Source organism: Cydia strobilella, chromosome 4 (genome assembly GCF_947568885.1).
Source record: "Cydia strobilella chromosome 4, ilCydStro3.1, whole genome shotgun sequence".
NCBI classification, from domain to species: domain Eukaryota; kingdom Metazoa; phylum Arthropoda; class Insecta; order Lepidoptera; family Tortricidae; genus Cydia; species Cydia strobilella.
The window spans coordinates 23639939-23664262 of NC_086044.1; the positions used below are offsets into that span (position 1 = coordinate 23639939).

Genomic DNA, 24324 nt, shown 5'->3' on the forward strand with positions numbered 1-24324 from the left:
TGACGGTGTACTGTGTAGTGACCTGCAGGCCGACTTTGAACTGCACTTGCGGCGCGGGCAGCAGCGGCGCGGGGCGGGGACGCGGCGCGGCGGCGGGCTGGGGGCCCGGGCTGCGCGTCCCCGCCCCCTCCTCCTCCTCCGCGCCGCGCGACATGCGCGACGCCGTGCGCGTCACGCCCAGCTCCTGCGCGACAACAAACATTCATGAACGAGGGGCGGGCCGAGCGACTCCCGGCGGGATCTCAGCAATGAGACCCGCAGGTGCTCGGTGTCGGGGCGCACCTGTAAAGTGGAGGACAGCTGTCGGCTGGAGCGCGTCATGACGCCGTGCAGCGCCACGGGGTGCTGCGGCAGGTCGACGCGCACGCCGCCCACCGTGGCCAGCGCGGCCGCCCCCGCCCCCGCCCCACCGCCCCTCCCACCCGCCTCCCAAGAGTACAGCGCCTGCGACTTGCCCACCGACACTCGCACCACCGTCCTGTTCATGCAAATAATAGTACATTATTGTCGAGACTCGGAAGTAGGTACTTGCTGGCCGAGGATTCGTTTTAAACGGACGACCTCGGGAGTCCGTTTAATTGAATCCGAAGCCAGCGAGTAGCCTTCCTGCGGAGTCATGTACAGGACAGGTCGTCCCAAAAATATGGGACATGAAGGGAAAGTACCTTAAATATCATAGATAGGATATTTTGCTGAAAGAAGACATTATGTTATTTTTAAAAGTTAGTAATATTGCATTCGAAGTTTTTTAAAAAAAATATTTGCCTCGTCTGGGAATCGAACCGACTTAAATGTTAAAAAAACATCCGTATTTTTATGATGCCCATCAAAAAAATGGACAAAAAATAATAAAAAGAAAGGAATAAAGGGAGGAGCCGGCCGCACTCACTGGTGGTTGGGAGCCCCGCCCTCCAGCAGCACGATCATGCTGCGGCCCACCACGCCCGTGAGCGACCACTGGCGTGAGCGGGACGCCTGCAGCGAGGCGTGCAGGGACGTGATCTCCGCTTCCAGCTTCAAGCCGGACAGGGAGGCCAGGAGTCGGGTTCGATGGATCCTGAAAATCAAGCGAACATCAAGTCCGATTCCGGAAGAAGTCAAAATTTTTAAACGCAGCGAAAAGCACTTTTGATACTTAACCGATGTTTTTTTTATGTAGGTACCTAGCAACTCCCATGACGACGATGCCCATCCCCGCCCCGCTGGAGGACGAGTTGCTGGTGTTCTGTTCGCGGGAACCGGGGCGAGCGGGACGGCTCGTTCGGTACTGTTCCGGCAGCTCCGTAGTCACAGAAAACCTGACAAAGATTTTTTTTATAAAAATTAAACAAATTCGAGATATTTATTATCATGTCATATAAAAAAGAAAATGCTTTAGCAAAAAGTGTGAGACTACCCTGTCTGAGCTACCCTAGTATGAAAGCATGTCATATCGGTTCAGGTAAATTTGGCCGACTCTAATAATAGACAAAGTTCAGGCCGGCTTTACATCATTTTTGGGGGTCCACGAGGGGACAGCGGAAACAAATATCTCAACAAGTACACGTACCTGTGTGTAATGGTGTGCGCGTCCGGCATGTCCGCGTACAGACTGAGCAGCGAGTACACGGTGCGCCAGCAGCGCGGCGCCAGCGAGCCGTCGTCGGGTAGCGGCGGGAGGGGCGGAAGGGAGGGGAGGGGCGGCAGCGCGGGCAGGGGGGGGAGGGGTGGGGGCGGACGCCGCGGCCGCACCTCCACGTCCGGCTCGCGCGCGGCGTGCGGCGTGTGCGCGCCCTCGTTCAGCGAGCTGTAGCCTGCCGAACAGAACGAACCACTCAGCAGTGTAGGTAAAGCTAGCACTATTATACTCTTGAAGGTACCTGTGCCATTATTTTTTAACACGGAGAACTCAAACTACGATTTGCGAGCCGAATCCATCCTGTGCCCATTAAATAGAAACTAAAATGCGAGAAACGCCCTGTCTCCCCTACATAAAGTGAACACAAAAAGTAAGCCGGTGAGATGAAACCTTGGCCGTGGATCCCTAATAAAAAAAAGACCTCGTTCTAATGTACAGGAGGAGGCTCAAAAGTGTCAAGGTTAAGTCACCTCCCTGCGTGGACAAAAATGTACAGAGAGACAAACATCATACTTCCTAGTTCTGAAATAGTTCCGCACACCGCGGACGCGATGCTTTTTAGTTCTCATTAACAAAAACGTGTCAACCCACTAATAAATTTTCATCCCCTTTCCTCGAGGGAGGATAGAAAGAAAAGCTTACCCAATTTCCCCTTAACGCTCTTCCCCGTGGATCTCAGCTTCTGCGCGAAGCTCTGCGGTCTAGACTTCCCTCCCGCCAGCTTGTGCCGGGCGAGGGCGGGGGCGGGGTCGGCGGGGTGGGGGTGGGGGTCGGGGGGGCGCGGCGCCCACGCGGGGTCGAGCGCGGCGTACTGGCTCTCCTTGTCCAGGGACGACACGCTCACGAGGTTCTCGCGGAAGTCTGAAACTGACGTGTCTGTGGTGGGTGACAAGTTTGCTCTTTGGTAGATTGGTGTTAATGATTGATAAAACAGATTTATTATGCACAAAAATTGATGTAGCGTTTAGGGAATAGAATGGAAAATCCCAAGAACTCGCTGTCTAAACACGATCAGGAGCAGAAAACAGTACTCGAGTTTGTTTTCCTGACTTGACGACGGCACAGAAGTGTGTGTGTTTGTATAAATAGTAGATCAAAACGCGATTAGGATAGAAAGATACCAGAGTCGGCGGCGTGCTTGCTCTGCCGGTGCGAGATCTTGGTCTGCGTGCGCAGCTCGGTCTGCGTGTCCTTCACGTTCTGGTACATGTTGCTGATCTGGTGCAGCAGGCGGAGCAGCGGCATGTTCACCTGGACCACAGATTTAAGGTTTTAAAGGTAAGTATGCATCGACGTAAAAGAGTCGCTAATATTGGACTCCACCCATAAATACTATTTATCTATTTAACACTCTGCTGGACACTTACGCCTATGAACATAATTTATTTGGTATCCTACTACATTACTGCTTTTACGAGGTACAATTGTGTGTGTGTACCTTTCAACCTTTTTTTACACCAAACTAATATTAGCTTCTTAAACGGAATTTTATCTTTTTCACGGCTGCCTCTCTTGTTCAAAGTCTGTCTCTTGCCAACATCTGTGCTATGGGAAACAGGCATGAATGTGAGAACGTATGTACCTGCTGTGATATAAATCGAACGCTGATGTTGAAGTTGAGCATAGTGCTGATATGTTTCTTGAGTTGTCCCCTCGATATATAGAGCACGTTCTGACGCTGTATGAGGTCGTCCACCGCCATGTCGGCGACCTTCTTCAGGTCCACGTCGATGGAGACTTTCTCGCAAAGGAAAGCTGGCGTTTCAGACGGGATGTCGATGTGCGAAGGCTGACCTGTACAATAAAAAGATGTGTATTTTTTCAGTAACTTCTGTGTCAATATAAAGTTATTAATTCGAGCGAACATGAAGGGGTGCAGAGAAGAAGCCGTGCACCGTCCCTATAGAACTGACCTTTCCCCTTGGGCGGGTGCCGGCGTGGCTTCAGCTCGCTGACGACGATGTCGATGCGGAACACGTCGATGATGCCGCCCAGCGACAGCTTGGAGCCGAGGGACTCCAGCGCCGGGGAGGCACTCGAGCCTTCTGCGCCGGACTTGTTCTTTGATTCGCCTGTAATCATCAGAACACAGTATGAGAAAATGCTAACTGCATCGAGATGGGTTGGGATGGATGTCATGCTTCTGGATCCTTCTTTAACCTTGTGCCACCTGCTGCGGACACACGCCCAGCGCGCCCAGCAGCGGCTGGAACACCAGGTGCGCGTCCAGCAGCATCAGCGAGCCCTGGAGGGGGTAGAGGCTGCAGGCCGGGAGAGAGGCCGCCATGTACCTTGTGCCACCTGCTGCGGACACACGCCCAGCGCGCCCAGCAGCGGCTGGAACACCAGGTGCGCGTCCAGCAGCATCAGCGAGCCCTGGAGGGGGTAGAGGCTGCAGGCCGGGAGAGAGGCCGCCATGTACCTTGTGCCACCTGCTGCGGACACACGCCCAGCGCGCCCAGCAGCGGCTGGAACACCAGGTGCGCGTCCAGCAGCATCAGCGAGCCCTGGAGGGGGTAGAGGCTGCAGGCCGGGAGAGAGGCCGCCATGTACCTTGTGCCACCTGCTGCGGACACACGCCCAGCGCGCCCAGCAGCGGCTGGAACACCAGGTGCGCGTCCAGCAGCATCAGCGAGCCCTGGAGGGGGTAGAGGCTGCAGGCCGGGAGAGAGGCCGCCATGTACCTTGTGCCACCTGCTGCGGACACACGCCCAGCGCGCCCAGCAGCGGCTGGAACACCAGGTGCGCGTCCAGCAGCATCAGCGAGCCCTGGAGGGGGTAGAGGCTGCAGGCCGGGAGAGAGGCCGCCATGTACCTTGTGCCACCTGCTGCGGACACACGCCCAGCGCGCCCAGCAGCGGCTGGAACACCAGGTGCGCGTCCAGCAGCATCAGCGAGCCCTGGAGGGGGTAGAGGCTGCAGGCCGGGAGAGAGGCCGCCATGTACCTTGTGCCACCTGCTGCGGACACACGCCCAGCGCGCCCAGCAGCGGCTGGAACACCAGGTGCGCGTCCAGCAGCATCAGCGAGCCCTGGAGGGGGTAGAGGCTGCAGGCCGGGAGAGAGGCCGCCATGTACCTTGTGCCACCTGCTGCGGACACACGCCCAGCGCGCCCAGCAGCGGCTGGAACACCAGGTGCGCGTCCAGCAGCATCAGCGAGCCCTGGAGGGGGTAGAGGCTGCAGGCCGGGAGAGAGGCCGCCATGTACCTTGTGCCACCTGCTGCGGACACACGCCCAGCGCGCCCAGCAGCGGCTGGAACACCAGGTGCGCGTCCAGCAGCATCAGCGAGCCCTGGAGGGGGTAGAGGCTGCAGGCCGGGAGAGAGGCCGCCATGTACCTTGTGCCACCTGCTGCGGACACACGCCCAGCGCGCCCAGCAGCGGCTGGAACACCAGGTGCGCGTCCAGCAGCATCAGCGAGCCCTGGAGGGGGTAGAGGCTGCAGGCCGGGAGAGAGGCCGCCATGGCGCGAGGGTTCATCTTTGAGGCTGGGATCATGGGCTTCTTCGTCTTGGATTCCTGCGGAAACATTACGGAATGTAAAGGAAAACATGCTAATAATCAGATTAGTCTACAAATATTGACAATTAATTAACAGAACATCTTATTCGATTTCATCTCAACATTCAATCATTGTTTATTCGTTATCTGTCGGCCATCATGATTTCCCCATACCCCAAGAAAGCAATTTAGAAAATAATTTTGTACAAATTGTGTGTAAATAATAGCTAGTAATCATTTGTAATTTATTTGTGATTTTTATTTGTAATTGAATTTTTATTTTATTTTATTGCGATGCGATGCCCCAAATAAATAAAAAATTAAATAAATAAAATTGTAATTTTCATTTGTAATTTTAATGTGTGTATGTTACTATGGATTTTGTCTGAAATAAAAGCATTTTATTTTATTTATTGTTTTTTTTTTTTTCAATATTACAAAGTGACACAGTTCTACTTCAGTACCTATTTTACGAGACTTATGGACTGCAGATTTTGTCATTATGTTAATTTTATCACGATGCTCACTGTTAGTGTTAACTAGCTATTTATTCGTACACCCTATTTCAGAGAGATAAGGTTACTTACAACTTTGATGGGTTCCTGCTTGGCCATCCACTGGTAGAGGTCCTCCCTGGCGCGGTCGTTCTTGAGGTTGTCGTCGGAGCCGTGCGGCGAGTACAGCGACGGATTCGAACCCACCGCCGGGAAGTCTTCCTTCAGCGTGCCGTAATCTGAGCCGTACACTTTATGATACAATAACACTGCGTGTCTAAGGGCCAGTTGCACCAACCACAATTAACAGACTGATCAACGTCAAGCACCAGAGAACTATGAAACTTCCATACAATAAAATTTAACGAACGCAAAAACGGTGACAGACGGTTTGGTGCAACCCGACCTAAGGCACATTTTGCTGACCAATCGTAAAACTTATTGCAATGATAGAAAGTTTACTTTGGATCAGGAAAGTGCGTCTTGGTTTGTATTTTTAATACAGCTAAAATAGCAAACAGTCAAACAAAACATCTGGCACAAATCTCAATTTTATTGCTCGGCCACACACTCGAGAGTAGTATGGGAAGTAGCGAGGGAAGTAGACAGAAACATAGTGTGGCCATCGTTACTCGTCATCGGCCGCCATACTGCCCTGCATACTTCCCGTACAACTCGTCGAGTGTGTGGCCGCGCCATTAGTTATGGTGAAAGAAATGAACTGAAATGAAGTCGACTTTTTTTTTTATTCGTTACAACTTTAGATCCTGGTCTGGGCCAGGTCTAAATTTGTCTGTCGTGTGTCATTTCACGCGATAACTCGTAAAGTGATCAAGGACGTAAATCCAATACACTTTGAGGGCTACTAATTTATAGTCAGCTGCCTTTCTTCGTTTAAAATTTGTCTGTAACTTAATTATATTTTATCGGAAGGAAATTACTAAAATATTATTTCTATGTGCGTGAGTGGCTACCGCTCCTCAATAGACCAACGGAGCTGCAGCTGACGTTCATCAAACACTGCACGGCCTCGGAATTATTTGGTCTAAAACAGTATATAATTTGTTCTGCTTGGCATTATTATTCATCAATTGTAATGCGATGTGATGTGATACTCACTAGCGATGGCGTCATCATGGAATGTTGGCTTGCGCGTCGAAAATGGTAGCGAAGGGAACGCGAGACTGCCGCGCCCGCCCGCCGCGCGCGCTACACACACACACACCACACCGTGACTTATGAGCATGCTATATACTTGCACAAACATTATCTCACTCTGAAGTTAAATATGAGCGAGCAACTATATTAGAGGCAACTAAATGCATAGTTTAAAATTTATATAGAGAAAAGTAAGAAATATCCGCGGTTTTTCGAGTGGTGCAAAGTTAGCACAGGTCTTTCGAAGCTGCAAACTTGGATACATGTTACGGTAGTGGTCCTAAAAACGTACTAAAAAATCAGAACTAGCCGTTAGCTTGCGATTTCAGCGATTATTTGTGTTAAAATGACGGGCATATACAGAATGGATTTCCTTATTGGGTCAGTGAGGGCAGCTACCAGATCCCACGCTGCTACGCGAAAATGGTCTTAGAAGACTTAACTCGATTTCAAATTAATGAAGATTTGCATTTACAGATTTTGGAAAAAAACCGAACGAGTGCGAGTGATACCTACCTATGGGCGTGCATCAAGCGTGCTCTCGTGTAATACCAGTTATTGTGCCATTCTCAACCAAAAGGGTACTATTGTCGCTTGTCAATAAGGTGATATTTCCATAACGATTGAATTTGAAATCAACCTTATCGACAACCGACAATGTGGTACTTTTTAATTGGAAACGTCACAATTTGTTGTTTGTTATGACGGTTGCGTGCGTTGTGACCATTTAACTAACAAAATAACAAACTACAAAGTGAGGTTTGGCATCAAGTGCACTTACACTTTCTTACAACACAAATGTACAACAAGATACTCGTACTACGCCTCGGACAAAACTTTTGTGTTAGCATATTTTAAGTACTTTAAAGGCAACCTTTTTTATTTGTTTCACTGCTACCTCATATAAAGGCATGAAATAAAAAAATCCATGGTTTTTTCAGTAAGTTACGTGTTATTGACAAGGTTAAAAAAAAACATTATAAATTTGTTAAGTTACTACACACTAGACTACACACAAAAAAACAAACCATGACATGGAAATCGGTTTCTAATGCTTCTATTATAACACAGATACATTTATGGTTATTTATTTACCTATATCATGCATACAAGTATCAATACACACAAAACACACTCTAAACTAACTATTCCACAAATAGCAAATTAATAAAGTCCGACCACGCTAAGTTTTAAAGTGAAGTGCTATGTTCAATCAATCAATCTTTATGTAGTATGGCTCCATCGATACTGTCGATGATTTCGCCAACGTCAAAGTGGGATGCACGTGGGATCGAGTTATATTTCTTCAGCCAGTGTACGGTAAAAGTATAAATAATACAATTATGGCCTCTAGGGCTCTATCCAGATACGGTTAGAGGTAGAAATTCCAAATGCTCTTAGAGCACGACGTTGTTCGGGAGTTGTGATATTATGAGCTCTTGTATAGCGATAGCGACTATACAAGGGCCACGTGGAGCTACTTGGCGTTGACGCCAAAACGGTGGATAAACTCGTATCTAGATTAATTCTTCATTATCCGCACACGTCTTCATTTGTTTACTGCATAATAGATAGCTTATTATAATTACACTTCAAACAACGTTAATGAGCAAAAACAAAAAATTAATCCCGACTCGATGTCGCCAATATGGCGGTCGTAAAGCAACTCCAAGTGCTATGTTAAATATGGCGCTCTCATTTCGATACACTGTCACTGCGATGTCAGTGCAAACTTAGCGTAGACGTAGACCATACTTAAAACATCTAAGAAGGAGGTTCTCAATGCATTGGTATTTTTATATGTTCCCTGAATTCGAGAAAGGACAAACAGAGGGAATTGTCGAAATATTATAGTAATCTCAGTATTTTTTATACGAAATCGTGCATTTGCTTTCGGAAAGCAACATTTGGTTAGACGGAACTGCTCGTGAAGACCACAACATCTTAGTATTTAAAAACTGTTTCGTGAAGTCGGTCCTTTTTGTTCACAGTCATAAAACTACATTAATTTACAACAGTAACAATTTAGCCACAGCGTAATAGAAGCTAGTAAGTGGTGCCAGAGGCTCGTGCCACACTCATACACAGTGCATGTGCAGTACCCACCGGACGGCGGCGTGGACGAGGGGAACGAGTGCGGCCGCGGACTCGCGCGCCCGCCCGCCGCCGCTTATAACATACACACGTTAGTGAACCTTACTGCTAGGTATTAAAGTCGAGTATCGAGGGACGAGGGGAACGAGTGCGGCCGCGGACTCGCGCGCCCGCCCGCCGCCGCTTATAACATACACACGTTAGTGAACCTTACTGCTAGGTATTAAAGTCGAGTATCGAGGGACGAGGGGAACGAGTGCGGCCGCGGACTCGCGCGCCCGCCCGCCGCCGCTTATAACATACACACGTTAGTGAACCTTACTGCTAGGTATTAAAGTCGAGTATCGAGGGACGAGGGGAACGAGTGCGGCCGCGGACTCGCGCGCCCGCCCGCCGCCGCTTATAACATACACACGTTAGTGAACCTTACTGCTAGGTATTAAAGTCGAGTATCGAGGGACGAGGGGAACGAGTGCGGCCGCGGACTCGCGCGCCCGCCCGCCGCCGCTTATAACATACACACGTTAGTGAACCTTACTGCTAGGTATTAAAGTCGAGTATCGAGGGACGAGGGGAACGAGTGCGGCCGCGGGCTCGCGCGCCCGCCCGCCGCCGCTTATAACATACACACGTTAGTGAACCTTACTGCTAGGTATTAAGGTCGAGTATCGAGGGACGAGGGGAACGAGTGCGGCCGCGGACTCGCGCGCCCGCCCGCCGCCGCTTATAACATACACACGTTAGTGAACCTTACTGCTAGGTATTAAAGTCGAGTATCGAGGGACGAGGGGAACGAGTGCGGCCGCGGACTCGCGCGCCCGCCCGCCGCCGCTTATAACATACACACGTTAGTGAACCTTACTGCTAGGTATTAAAGTCGAGTATCGAGGGACGAGGGGAACGAGTGCGGCCGCGGACTCGCGCGCCCGCCCGCCGCCGCTTATAACATACACACGTTAGTGAACCTTACTGCTAGGTATTAAAGTCGAGTATCGAGGGACGAGGGGAACGAGTGCGGCCGCGGACTCGCGCGCCCGCCCGCCGCCGCTTATAACATACACACGTTAGTGAACCTTACTGCTAGGTATTAAGGTCGAGTATCGAGGGACGAGGGGAACGAGTGCGGCCGCGGACTCGCGCGCCCGCCCGCCGCCGCTTATAACATACACACGTTAGTGAACCTTACTGCTAGGTATTAAGGTCGAGTATCGAGGGACGAGGGGAACGAGTGCGGCCGCGGACTCGCGCGCCCGCCCGCCGCCGCTTATAACATACACACGTTAGTGAACCTTACTGCTAGGTATTAAAGTCGAGTATCGAGGGACGAGGGGAACGAGTGCGGCCGCGGGCTCGCGCGCCCGCCCGCCGCCGCTTATAACATACACACGTTAGTGAACCTTACTGCTAGGTATTAAGGTCGAGTATCGAGGGACGAGGGGAACGAGTGCGGCCGCGGACTCGCGCGCCCGCCCGCCGCCGCTTATAACATACACACGTTAGTGAACCTTACTGCTAGGTATTAAGGTCGAGTATCGAGGGACGAGGGGAACGAGTGCGGCCGCGGACTCGCGCGCCCGCCCGCCGCCGCTTATAACATACACACGTTAGTGAACCTTACTGCTAGGTATTAAGGTCGAGTATCGAGGGACGAGGGGAACGAGTGCGGCCGCGGACTCGCGCGCCCGCCCGCCGCCGCTTATAACATACACACGTTAGTGAACCTTACTGCTAGGTATTAAGGTCGAGTATCGAGGGACGAGGGGAACGAGTGCGGCCGCGGACTCGCGCGCCCGCCCGCTGCCGCTTATAACATACACACGTTAGTGAACCTTACTGCTAGGTATTAAGGTCGAGTATCGAGGGACGAGGGGAACGAGTGCGGCCGCGGACTCGCGCGCCCGCCCGCCGCCGCTTATAACATACACACGTTAGTGAACCTTACTGCTAGGTATTAAGGTCGAGTATCGAGGGACGAGGGGAACGAGTGCGGCCGCGGACTCGCGCGCCCGCCCGCCGCCGCTTATAACATACACACGTTAGTGAACCTTACTGCTAGGTATTAAGGTCGAGTATCGAGGGACGAGGGGAACGAGTGCGGCAGCGGGCTCGCGCGCCCGCCCGCCGCCGCTTATAACATACACACGTTAGTGAACCTTACTGCTAGGTATTAAGGTCGAGTCGGTCGAAAGGGCTATCGAACGCAATATTATAAAAATAAAACTAAAGGATAAGATAATACATAGTGATATTAGAGCAAAGACTAGAATAATAGATGCATTAGAATATAGTTTAAAGTCCAAATGGAAATGGGCCGGCCATGTAGCTAGAATGCATGCAAAAAGATGGACAAAAGTGGCCACGCTGTGGAAAGGGCCAGACGGCAAAAGAAGACACGGCAGACCAAACGCCAGATGGTCAGATGAACTCCGTGACATGGATAATGATTGGCCCAATACTGCGCAAGACAGGAAAAGATGGCAAGAGCTGGAGGAGGCCTTTACCCGTGAGGGGTCCTAACCAAATTATATATAGATACAAATAGTAGTTTAAGAACATAAAATTACTCTAAAAAATAGATTTAAAAAAAATTACCTAAATACTTTTAATAAATATGTTAACTTAGTTTAGTTTTAATCTTTGGTTATGGAATAAATGGGCTTTTTTTTTAATTTATTTATTTTATTAAGGTCGAGTATTAAGGTCGAGTATCGAGGGACGAGGGGAACGAGTGCGACCGCGGGCTCGCGCGCCCGCCCGCCGCCGCTTATAACACACACACATTAGTACCGTCGATACAGTTAACTGACTATAACTAGTGTTCCTGTTAGTACCACCGTCGACACAATTAACAGACGACTTGTAAATACTACCTCATTACAAGTCAGTCAAGGGTTTTTTTTTAATAATTCAGTAAAAGGACGTGCCGTCAGTAATGGTAATACTCTCCCAAACATTTTAAGCTCAACCCTTCACCTGTTCATAATATGAAAGGGACTTTCGCTTTACATCACATCGCTTTTTGTGACAAGATTTTCAGAAACGGGCCCCAGTACCGACGATATACTTTAACCCCTTTATTCAGAAAACTTAGAAACCTCTTAGTTTACAAACCTTTATTAAATTGTGTCTCTTTCTAACAAACAAAAATGTCAAAATGACGGATAAGGACAAACAATTATCAACGGTTTGTTTGATTTCACAGACGATTACGAATAAAAGACAATACAAAAGTAACACATAGTGTTGAGAGTTGTCAATTATGATTGCTGCGTTTTTAATTGACTCAAAAAAATATTTTCAAAAGTAACGAAACAAATCGCTCTAAGACCTTACCACGGGTTCGTCTATTCTGCTCTTCAGTAAGGAATTATTAATTGGGTTAATTTTAAAGCTGTTAATTAGGTATTCGTGACACACAAAAGATATATATGTGCTGTGCGAGGAGTCATTAGCGTCGTTCAGACCTCTTAAAAAATGTGAAACCCTAAAATTATACTAATATTAACGCAATCCTGAGAAATTTCTCTACTCTTTAGGGATTTTTAGACAGCATTTTTCCAGACCTGAATTTCGAGCATTCTTATTCAAAATGAAGGCTTGTGGCATGTGTAATAACTGACAGTTAAATAAAAACCATATTATTGGACAGATCTGAGAGGGATAGTATAATCAAAGAGAATTTTAAATAGAGGCGGATAGCCACAGTAAATTTACTGCCATCTTTCGACACATAATTAAAACTTTTAGAACGCAATTTTACTTTGATCCTTATTTTTTCACTGATATGTGTTAAATTTGTTAAATATCAAAAAGTATTGCCATCTACACGAGAATAGGCCAAAGTTAGGGTGTCATCTTTTCCCGAGTAGATGGCCTATTCCACAAAAAATACTTTGACAATCCGCCTCTATACTATCTATTCTCTTTGGTATAATGTAAAAGGTGTTGGCAAAGTATAGCAACTCACCGGGCACTTCAATCTTGTCGGTGTCGAGGTTCAACAGCAGACAGTTCTCGTCCAGGACCTCGTTATCCACCTGGTACTCATGCCAGCCTTCTACCGAGTCCTGCACGCACATACATAATACAAACATGAACAAAAAGGAAAAAGAAATTTATACTGTACCGAACCACAGTGTAAAAGTATACAGTGGACCGACGACTTTGACGTGTACCGAGCTACTAACAATGGTGTATGTATGCAGCTCGGTTGCACGCGGTACACCCGTACCCCGCACGGTTGTCTAGACGGCTTCGTCGAATGGCTGTATTGTTTTATAGACTGTGACTTAACTATCGAAATTGTCATAAAATCCGCACCAGCTTTCGTAAATCGACCATTACCTATGAAAACATTTGACAGCTTTTAGATCAAATATACTTTATCCATATAGGCCTAGCAACAAGCACTTATGAATGGTGAATAATATGTACATATATATTATCTTAAGCTAATTATCAGAGCAAATTATTGATGTTAATATTATTCCATGATAAATTAATAATATTGAATTATGATACAGATCAAATTTAATACTAAGAATTTCACAAAAACATCGTCAAACATAAAAAATGGTATAAAAAATTTGAATGAATTTCTACTGAATGACTGCTGATGGCGACAATGAACGTTAATCAATTGGTCAATTTTTTGTGGTACACTACGCCCTTATTTTTGATGTCGATTTCCACTATTTCTGAATTTATTGCAACTACAAAGATGACCTTCACAAACCTCCATTAGCTCCGGCAGAGCGAAGGTCACGTTGAGCGGCTTCATAACTTTGCTCTTGTAGTTGTGTTCCAGTAGTAATGGCGTATATAGAATGTTCTTCCACTGACGGCTGAGGACTATCACGCCCTGAAAAATCCTCATTATTAATACAAAATTTAAAATAAGCGAAATTAATGTCATTACGATTTTGATCTTCGTTTAAAACTATCAATAACCGCAATCGGATGGTCTAGCACACGTAGTTTCAACGTAGCATTGAACATTGTTTCATATTACTGCAAATCGCTTGCCGAGTATGACACGAATGGGCGAGCGAAGCGAGGCCGTTTATTAACATGACACTGGCAATCGTAATATTTATAATTCCAGTCGGGACGCGAACGGTGCGATGATAAAACTTAAAAGTTTCGGAATATATGTATTACTAGCTTTTGCCCGCGACTTCGTCTGCGTGGACTTAGTAACAGCAGCTAAAGTGAGCATAGCGCTTGGAAAAATTCTCATAGCAAATTCAACTTGAGCATATTATGCACACAAATTAGCAGGCACTTCATTAATTATCTCAATTCCACCCCGCTTTTTACTTTCTTAAGGGATGATTTTCGGGATAAAAACTATCCTATGTTCTTCTCGGGGACTCGACCTATCTCTATGCCAAATTTCATCTAAATCGATTCAGCGGTTTAAGCGTGAAGAGGGAACACACAGACAGAAAGACTTCGTATTTATAATATTAGTATGGATAAGAAATAATGTTAAAATATACCTGTCGTAAGGTAGAAAGTGTGGGCAGATGTCTCTCGGCGAGGTCGGCCTGCACGGCGGCGGCGTCGGCCTGCAGCGCGCACCGCAGCAGCGCGCAGCACAGCTGCAGCGACGGCTCCTCGCGCAGCTGCTTGCCCATCGGCGTGTGGCGCCCGTAGCGGCTCTGTGCACCAACGGAAACAGTTTACACCGCGCGAAGCCTAAAAACGTTCACATCGAAGCATCGAATCTTTACGTCTGGAGAGTTGCGGTCTAATTACATCTATCGAAGGACCTTATGAAGAAGACGCCCGCAGGAGTCGCCTCGCCGTCGTCGTTCTTATCCAGGCCCGAGTCGTACCGAGTTCACCAGATCTTTATCCGGGTCCCAGAAGATTCAGAGGGTTCCCGTCTCGGAGAAACCACGGATACCATCCTGAGTGTCCGTGATATACGCAGTTAAAAAAAAAACTCGAACAGCACATTACCCGGTCGGGGCCTTCGCTTTACGGAGGGTATCTTTGTAGAGTTTGAGGTTCAGGGAGTGTATCACTCGTAGACAGTAGACCCGGGTACTCGTACCTTGGGCAGGGAGTGGTGCGGGGCGAGGTCGAGCGCCGCGGCCATGAGGCTGGCGGCGGTGGCGGTGAGGCGGCGCGCGTGCGCACGGTACAGCGCCACCACGCGGATGCCGAGCCGGTTGCACGGGTTCATCCACGCGTTGATGGCCGGCGACGCCGTGCTGAGGAGGTTCCAGTCCAGTCTGAAACGAGACCGACATTTAGTAGCCCTTAATGCTTCGTTTCACGAAACGCGCCTGCGGTGCCCTCGTGTCAAACGGTCACAGCTCGCGGAGTCCTCTCCGGCTCGCTTATGCACCTGCAGCACTCTCATACCGCACGGTTGGCCGAAACGTGCCACTCCGCCGGGAGCCTATGGCACCCTAATATTGTCAGGTGAGCAGGTGACGACCAAAATATTCATAGCCATAGTGAGCCGTATTAATACCATGACGAGATTGATTTTTTTTAGTATTTTTTTAACAATTAGTGAGAATTGGTTGTCACCTGACGATGTTGGTTAGATAGTATAATATGTAGGTTGGACTTTCATATACAAGTTGGGCGACACTGATGGCGCACGATGACGAGTTGAAGTTCCTTCAGTGGCACTACAGCTGTCTCTGTCTCTCCCGTGCTCGTTATAGCCGAGCAGGGAAGGGAATGGATCTGTTTAGTATGGGCACTGACCTGGTGTAGTCGATCTTCTTGGTGATGGGTGTCCGGGGAGGCGCGGCGAAGTTGAACCACACCAGCTTGAGGTCGACGGCGCAGGAGCAGGAGTTGCCGTTGTCCTTGAGCGGCACCACCGCCGCCTGGCCGTCGGCGGGGGGCTCCGGGGGGCCGGGGGCGGGGGCGGGGGCGGGGGCGGGCGTCGATGGTTCTAAAACAAACCTTCAGTTGAGAATATACCCCGGGTCAGTGGTGTGTCATGTGTCATAGAACAGTTCGGGTGCGCTCGACCCGCGGTTTTCGGAACAGTAAATTAAGGCCCATTTAGATGGTGCGAGTTTCTCGCCTCGACCATACGATTATCGTAGCACGGGAAACAATATAATATCATGGTTCCCCTATATCATTAATGAGTTCTTGTTATACCTGGGACCGGCGGGGGCGCGGTCTGCGAGCTGCTCAAGTTGGGAGTGCTGGGTTTGGAGTTGGACTCCCGCTTCCTGAACAGGTCCTCGATGCCGGACGACCTAGCTTTAGTCCTCTCCTTGTCTGGCTTGAGTTCCTCTGCGGACTTGACGGATTCCCGGCAACTCTCTGGCTCGGGTTTGAGTTTCTCATCTGGTTTGTGGGTTTGGGCGTGTTGGGATACCTTAAAGTTTACAAAAAAAAAGTCATTTATAGTTATTAATCGACTTCATTATGTATACTATAGGATGTTTTTGAACCCGCGTGGTGAACATGTAGGTCATATTAAACGACTATTACTATGACACCGATCCAATCACTTCAAAAAAAGTGGCAGTTTTATTAGTTTTGGACAATTACTCGAAAATACTGTGAAGGCTTTAGAAAATATGTATTTTTAGCTAAACGTAGCAGCCGTCAGCCACACAAACATGAATACCTTGATGGTGATGCCCTCGAGGCCGCACTCGAACATGATGTAGCCGATGACATTTTCCTTCTGCGCGTCTGTTGCGGTTGCGCCGTTCTGGCAGCACTGCAACGAAAAGCTAAATATTATTTTGAAGCAGGAGTAAAAAATACAGTCTAAATAATCCGCTGACAGATGACAGGAAAATTAGGATTTGTAGAATAAACAATAAAATTAGAAACGAAAGATAAAAAATTCCATGCCGTAGAAAATGCTTTTTGTGTGACTATGTGCGAGTTGAGTTGAGGCACCTACCGTAGCCTCGCACGCTTTGGCCCCGGGGTCCACCTTGATGAACTTGAAGGCGACCTTGGAGTGCTGGCACGGGATGCCGGTGATGGTGGCGTCCTTCAGTTGTGATGGGTCGTTGCGGATGCGTCTCAGTTGTCCGTGCACTTTGCCTACAATTTAACACTTTATAAAACCATGCGTGAACAGTGTGAACACTTTAACAGCGAAATGTAGAAAAAATTACATATTTAATTTGTGGGACTTTAATCTAGAAAACCATTTTATTGATTGATTGATTTATTAAAAATACATATGCATTACAGATCACGTCCAAGTCGCTTACATACTAGTTACCAAATAAAAATATATCAATAGAATTGACGGTATCCCCAAAAGAAGAAAAGAAATAAAAACTTGTAAAACGTAACTCACCAACATTGAGCGTGATGGTAGTGTCCTCGCACTGTTGCTGCGAAGTCTCAATGTATACGGGGTCTCCTCTCTCCGGACCCCTCTTCCTGCCGCTGCCCTGCGCGATCAGCGCCCTGCCACCCAGGCCCTTCATTATACCGAATGACTTCTTGCTGCCGAGGGCTCGAAGCGTCGGTCTGTAGTATAACTGCACAGATTCTAGCGTCTTCTTCGAGCTGACGTATTTCGCAGTGATATTCTCTACGGACACGCCGAAGAGAGACACGCACGTCAAGTCCTGGATGTTATCTAACGCCGAGAACGATATCATGTCTTCGACCACTGAAGACTGAATGAAGATTACGTTTACTTTCGGAACTGTGACTGTGGCTTGGAGCTGGTCACAAATTGTCTCTTCGTACACATTTGAGCGGGGTATAGTAGCTAATTTACATTTGTCGTCCTTATCCATGGCTATGTTAGACTGGTTACGAGATTGCATGTATGGAAGCCAGTTGGAAGCGTACTGCTTCTGTTTCAAGATGTTTGCGCTCTGCACCGATGAGATACAGAGCAGTCGCAGATGGTTGATCACGGTTATGGGATGTATGTTCGCTAGAACGGGAGTGAGGGACTCCACGAATCTCTGTGTGCTCTCGAGGACTAGAGGAGTGAGCATGATGTCGATTTCTCCTCGCAGTTTAACGGACAGACCAGTTTTGCTGTCACTGGTAGTGGTTGCCGTCGAAGAGGTACTCTGTTCCTTGTTCTCTTGGTTATCCATGTTTTGCTGTAAGTCCCACCAACCATGTGGGTATGGATGAGCCTTGATTTGATTATTGAAGTGTGGAGTTAAGTTTGAAAAGGGTCCGTGCTGAGTTTGGCTCGTGTGACCCTCCTTCTTGGAGACTAGCTTCATGATATGATTCTTCCCAAACGGCTCGAACTTGGGCAAATATTTCTGGCCTACATATATCAATGAGCCATCGTCCGCCCGTTTGAACAACGGTAATGTGAAGACATCGGTTCCGCTCGGGAGGGAACAGGTGCCCCAGTTGGTGCATTTGTACTGTGGAAGGTTTTGCATGTAGCTTGCCATCAGGAGCGGAGAGTCCACGATAGGTTTGTTGGTTTGCATGTGCAGATTCACCAGCGTCATGTCTTCCTGTGACGAAATGGCGGAAATGAAGGACGTAGACGACACAGAACCGCTCTCGGAATCCGGCTGAGCGCCCGTGCTCAAGTTGCTCATGGTGTCCGGACCGTCCACGGCTTCCGACCTCGGCATGGAGTTCGTCCACTTCTCATTCGTGATGTCGTTGATCCCAAATGAGCTTTTGTCTTTAGGGTTGCTGTGTCGGCTGCCGAAGGAATGCTTAAGGCTCGAGGATCGGCTCGGGAACATGTCCTCGTCCGCGGAGAAGAAGGCTTCCGAGTGGTTCTCACTTGTAATCGACATGGTTCTCTGGACTTCTAGAGGGATGGCTTCCTCGTGCGGCGCCGGGTGCGAGTTCAACGAGTAATGGGACTCGGACACGGCGACGCTTCGCGAAGGCACTTTCGGGACCACAAATGATTCGACGTCCGTATGCGCGGGCACTTTCTTATTCAGGTTGGTATTGTCTTTTACAGTGCAGCTTAGAGCTAATTTTGAATCGGAGACGCTGCTTTCCAACTGAGGAACACTCAGTATGCTCTTGTGGAGTTTGGAATCGCTATCGATCTTTGAGCTGCCTAGAGGGACTGTGGAGTCGACCAGGCGGGCGTAGGGCACATCACTTTTGGTGCTCGAAACCAGTACGTTGCTGCTGCCTTTGCCCATACTGGTGTATGAGAACCGTCGAGTTAAACTTCTGCGTTCGGTACTCTGTGGGGATTTGTTTAGGTTCTGCGGCAGCGGCGACGGGATTAGAGTCGAGGTGTTGGACGGCTGCAGGCACACGTTGAGGCCGTCGTAGGGCGGGGTGTGGAACACGAGCTGGCCGGGGTGCAGCAAACTCTGTCCGTAGCCGTACTCGCCAGGCGTCGTCTCTATTATATTAAACATCGCTACGTTGATGCCGTCCTGGAGATCGGAAGGATTCGGCTTCAAGAAGTTCGCTCCGTTCCTATTGGAACCGAAGAATGCACAGCCGCCTATGCAGCCACACAGGGCGGTCTTGCCTTCATTTGGCCACATGAACCACAGCCGTTTAGTTTTCTCGTCATGGAGCTTCAAGAATTTCTGCTGCACTAAGTGCAGATTCCTCGGACTCTGTGGTAACGATGAAGCCGCTTCGAGTAAAACTGGGCCCAGAGATACAGATCCCACACCGACCCAGTTCTCGCTTTCAGGCAGTTTGTTCTGGCTGCTGTTGCTGCCGTTGGAGGCGTGGTGCGAGTGGCTCTGCATGTTGGTCTGCGTGAACAGAGCCAGCTTTATGTTCGGCAGCAGACCCGTCAGCCCGTTCCCGAACCCGGAGCCGTGCAGGTTGCACAAACTTAGTCTTACTGGAGAAATCCAGGTTTGAAGCGTCGTGTTCGTGTCCGCGATGTAAATGTCTATCAAGTCTATCGCGACTCGGATCATCTTGTATTTGATCTCGTTAGTGGTCGGGCACCGGTATTTCAGCGCCACATCCGTCTCCGGACAAATGTTGCTGTTCATGCCGTGGTGGCACTGTTTTGTTGAATTAGGCGGAATTAGTTCATTTTCACTGTCTGTGATGAGGAGTAGAAAGGTCTCGAGGGATGACACGATCTGATAGAGCTGCGGAAGCGTCAAGCGACCGGTCAGCTGACCGAGCTGAAGCTCCATCATCCACGCATACTCTACGGTATCTTCTTCGACAGATCGGTTGGTGTCGCTGAAGAACCCGTGCCCCCGTAACTGGAAAGACGAGAGCATCAGATGGCCCTGATATAGAGCTCCGGAATTATTCGGGTTGGTTCGCGATAGGTTATTCGCCGAGACCAATATGGAGGGGCTTAGAAGGAGTTGCATTTTAGTCTCCTTGAAGCTTTTGTCCATTTCGAAGCCGAACCTCTCAATCAGTATAACCGGGCAGGGAGGTTCATTTTCGCTGCAATTCTTTACTAAATGTGCCTGGATGTCGTGGATTATTATCGACACGGTCACGTCCAAAGGTCGATATCGCCGCGGGTCGAAGGCATCTTTACTCGAGTCACTGGTATTATCGAGGGATATGTCTCCGTGCTGATTGATGCTACTCCGATCCGGCTTGGGAGTGCTCTCGCTGGACCAGAAAAACGTCTCCAAGTTGGGCGTCTTCTGCATGTCCGTGAACGTCTGGTCCTCTCCGAAGATGTTCTCCAGCAAGTTCATGAAGCTGGTGATGATGGTGCCGTAGGCGAGCAGGATGGAGGGCCCCACCTCGAGCTCCACGCTGACCTTGTCGGGCGGCAGCGACGTACGATCGAAGGCGTTGCCGTCCATCGTCCAGTGCATGGGCGGCTGCTTCCTCATGCGAGGTATTCTCATGGGAGATAGAAGGATTTCCTCTTTCTCTGGCGTGGTGATGTCCGCTTGAGGCTCGGGCCCTAGCGGCGCGACGGGGTGGTAGTTGTAGCGCACGCTCAGCGCCACTATCGGCACCGACCAGCACTCCACCCAGCCCTGGGATTTAACGCACTTTCTCCTCCATTTGGACGCTTTAAGCCGGCACGGGACCAGCTTCATGTTCTTGTCCAGCGACAGCAGCAGCGGCCTGGACGTGTTGACCTCGGGTAGGTACAGGCTCATGTCGACGGCCTCGCCCTGGATCCAGATCTTCAGCGGGATGACGTCGGGCAGGAAGTCCACGAAGGGCAGGTCGAACGACACGTCCAGCAGGTCGCCGCAGAAGGCCACGTGGTTGTTCTCCTGGTTCGTGGAGCTGCAGTCTATCCAGTTGTACTGATTGCTGACGGTCACCACTTCACATTCCTTGAGCAGCAGGGAGATCTTCCACGTGTAAGGGACGAAGTTGAGTATGTCCGGTCGGGACTTGTTGGACCAGTCGTTGATGAGGTCCTGGATGAAGTCGATGTGCGTGTATACCAGGTGGGCGGTGGCCTTGCAGCCTGTGAGGCCGAGCTGCCAGCACTGGTGGTGGTTCCACACGAGGGGGTAGTGGCACTTGACCGTGTACTCCAGCGTTTCGCTTTCCGCCAAACTTCTGTACTGCAGACTGGTGGTGGCCTCTAGATGCAGCAGCTGGCCGGTTATCTTCGTGGTGTACCCGTCTTGCAGCACGATCCAGGGCAGGGTCACCTCCAGGTACGAGCCGGCGCCGATGTTTATATGTACGGCGTTCGTTTCTTTATTCTTCGTGAACAGTATGTCGATGGTGGCCTCGTTAAGCGTCGATAGCCTGATGTCGAAGGACTGCATCTGCCTTAGATCTCCCGGTTTCGGCTGCGGGGTCACTACCAAACTCTTATAATTGGGTGGAAAGAAAAATTTGAACAGGTGATCCCTCTGCCTGTCCGCCCACGGCCCATAGCTGAAATCTGTTCCTTTCCCACATTTAATGTCCACTCCCCAGATCGGTGGCGCCGACTCCACGACATCTCCGTTAGCTAACCGTAGCAGCACGGGCTGTTCCGGTACCAAACCCGGCTCGTCCATATAAAAATACACCTCTATATAATTAGAACTCATCACAACGAAACCTTCTCCCATATATCTCGGCGGCTCGTCTACCATGGCAGTGTAGTTCGGACTAGGAGCTAACATAACCTTACAGTTCTCCGCCTTCGCCTTCACGAAGTGCATGAGATGGTCGAGGCTGGACGCGGGCGGTTTGGTGCTGTATACTAGATGCGATTCCTCGACGCTGATAGTGAGTGTCGTGGGGACTAAACGGTTGCCGAAGACGATGCGGGAAGTGGTGATATCTATTTTAATGACGGGGATGAGGTCCCTCCAGGTCCTCGCCATGGCGGCCTCGGAGCGGACCGTGTCCTGTGCCCGCCTCCGCTTCTCGTTGGCGTGGTTCATGGCGCGCTCGCGGCCCGCGTCGTCCTGCTGCAGCTTCACGAGCGGCTCCAGCCCGAACGTCTTCTCCAGCTCGCTGTACAGCTCGCAGCGGTTGTACACGTGCAGCTCGAACCCGTTCAGCATTATGGAGAGGCGGGTGTCCGAGTGGGATAAGTCTGGAACGAGATATTTGTACACATTAGCACCCCACCCACCAGCCCACTAATGCACCTGTTATATTTTAATTTACTTCCGATCACAAAATGCTGATGTACTGAACGGAGGAAAAATAGTGAGAAAACTATGTACCTATGATAAAAATTACAATAAAAAATTATTAAATACAAAGATTAGGAAATATTAAGTTAAACATGTCAATTTTAAAATTATGGAATTACAAATAAATAAATTAAAATAATTTAATATACATTCGTAAATGAAGTTGAGCAACATAAGTAAATGGTTGCATTGCGCACCTTCACTAACATCCTTGGGAACATAGCTGCGCCACCAGCGGAAGATGAGGTAGCCGTCCTGCACGCGGAGCGTGTAGTCGTACGTCACGTACACGATGTCGCGGAACATGATCTTACCAGAGAGCGCGTTGAGAGTGAACGAGCCTGCGGGACAGTGAATCACGGCAATGCTTACTAGGTACTTTAGACAATGCGGCACCCTGTCTAAAGTACCTAAGAATAGGGGATATTACTGCAATGTTCTGCCAGAGTGCAGGACTAGCCTTTTTAGTAAACTTATACATACTGTATCTTTAACAGGTTTTTGACAAGTTTTCAGAGATAATAAAATATGACATTGATGCATCAAGGCGGTTTGTTTACAGAGGACCTACCGAGAAACGCGAATCCGAAAAGTCGCTATCAGCCTCTTTATCGCTCGAATATGCAAGAGTGACAGAGATGTTAGATAAAGAAATTTTCTTGTTTCACGATAGACCCTCAGATTGTGGTAATGGCGCAGAGTTTCGCGTAATATTCCCTATTTTTGCAGTTTATTATATGGTAGCTGACATATGCATCACATCTAACAAAAGTTGATTTATGGCTGGAATGTCCATAAATGTTGTTATATTTTAAAGGGACATTTTTAAATAACAAGCAGACTATATCTCCCTAAAATTTAGGACCTATATATTTATTGTTTGTGTAATGGTGTCATTAGAATTATTTTATTTCTCTACGCCAATTCTGAGGATTCTTTAAAAATATGATAGCCTATAACTATATAGGAATCTTGGAATGTATCATTGTAAACAGTATACTTTATAGTTTATCATAATTATGGTAATTTAGATAGGGCAGAAAGATCACAAATATCACAATCCATTCTCTAAACTAAAACAACTGATTGAAGTTGTATTGTTTTTTATTGTTTTGCATATTCTGTCCTAGATTTCTCTCATTGCATGTGCAATGCCTACAAAATAAATATGTAAAAAAAAAAAAAGAGCCACAACCGAATACAGAACCTCCTCCTTCTATGAAATTGAAGTCGGTTAAAAAGAATAACTTTCCGCTATAAATGTTGTCAGGAACATATCCATTTTTAGAGATAAGACCTGTTGCTTGCTTGTTGTTTAACTCTACTAGAGTTTCTGTATTCTCTGTATTATTAAATTTAATTAAATTTATTTTCATGTATTGTATTGTGGTGTCATATAGAGTATTGCGTATGTAAATACTGAGAATTAACAAAATGCATAAAATTAGAAACGAAACTATAAGAAGTAAAACAAACGTAAGGAATGCGCTCACACAAGCTCTAAAGCTCAAGTGGCAATGGGCAGGTCACATCTCAAGGTATACAGATAACAGATGGACAACACTAACAACAAGATGGAAAGGACCATTACCAGCGAAGAGGAAAACTGGAAAACCTGTCAAACGGTGGACCGATGACATAGTAGAGGTTGCCGGGAAAGACTGGATGTACAATGCCAAACATAGATATTTATGGAAGAGGCGAATTGGAGGAGGCCTTTACCCAAACGGGATCCATACCCCAAGAAAGAAAAATCAACAGAAACAACAACAACTTAAAAACCAATTTTTACCAAATTTAAAAACTGAAATAGAAACTAAAAATTTAAAAGAGTATGGAAACAAAGAGGCTATAATAATAATAATAATAGAGTATTGGTATTGTATTGTAAAAGCCTAGTGTCAAATTTAAAGTTTGTCAAAGGACTGTCTC

At 48.3% G+C, this 24324-nt stretch overlaps 1 protein-coding gene across 1 annotated transcript in view; it reads right to left on the reverse strand.

Annotated features, from left to right (window-relative positions):
• LOC134740941 (bridge-like lipid transfer protein family member 1) overlaps positions 1–24324 on the reverse strand; it is a 110723-nt gene that overhangs the window by 84516 nt on the left and 1883 nt on the right. Inside the window, exons 3-29 of the mRNA XM_063673598.1 lie at positions 22590–22733; positions 17175–22289; positions 16767–16912; positions 16482–16577; positions 16004–16226; positions 15596–15788; positions 14928–15108; positions 14368–14529; positions 13602–13727; positions 12834–12933; positions 6734–6823; positions 5708–5853; positions 4958–5138; positions 4696–4872; positions 4434–4610; positions 4182–4348; positions 4041–4125; positions 3779–3955; positions 3532–3690; positions 3201–3412; positions 2740–2869; positions 2261–2494; positions 1550–1793; positions 1164–1298; positions 890–1057; positions 283–478; positions 23–184 (exon numbers count right to left, since the gene is read on the reverse strand). Coding sequence (XP_063529668.1) covers positions 23–184; positions 283–478; positions 890–1057; positions 1164–1298; positions 1550–1793; positions 2261–2494; positions 2740–2869; positions 3201–3412; positions 3532–3690; positions 3779–3955; positions 4041–4125; positions 4182–4348; positions 4434–4610; positions 4696–4872; positions 4958–5138; positions 5708–5853; positions 6734–6823; positions 12834–12933; positions 13602–13727; positions 14368–14529; positions 14928–15108; positions 15596–15788; positions 16004–16226; positions 16482–16577; positions 16767–16912; positions 17175–22289; positions 22590–22733 — 9326 coding nt within the window. The remainder of the gene's footprint in view (positions 1–22; positions 185–282; positions 479–889; positions 1058–1163; positions 1299–1549; positions 1794–2260; positions 2495–2739; positions 2870–3200; positions 3413–3531; positions 3691–3778; positions 3956–4040; positions 4126–4181; positions 4349–4433; positions 4611–4695; positions 4873–4957; positions 5139–5707; positions 5854–6733; positions 6824–12833; positions 12934–13601; positions 13728–14367; positions 14530–14927; positions 15109–15595; positions 15789–16003; positions 16227–16481; positions 16578–16766; positions 16913–17174; positions 22290–22589; positions 22734–24324) is intronic.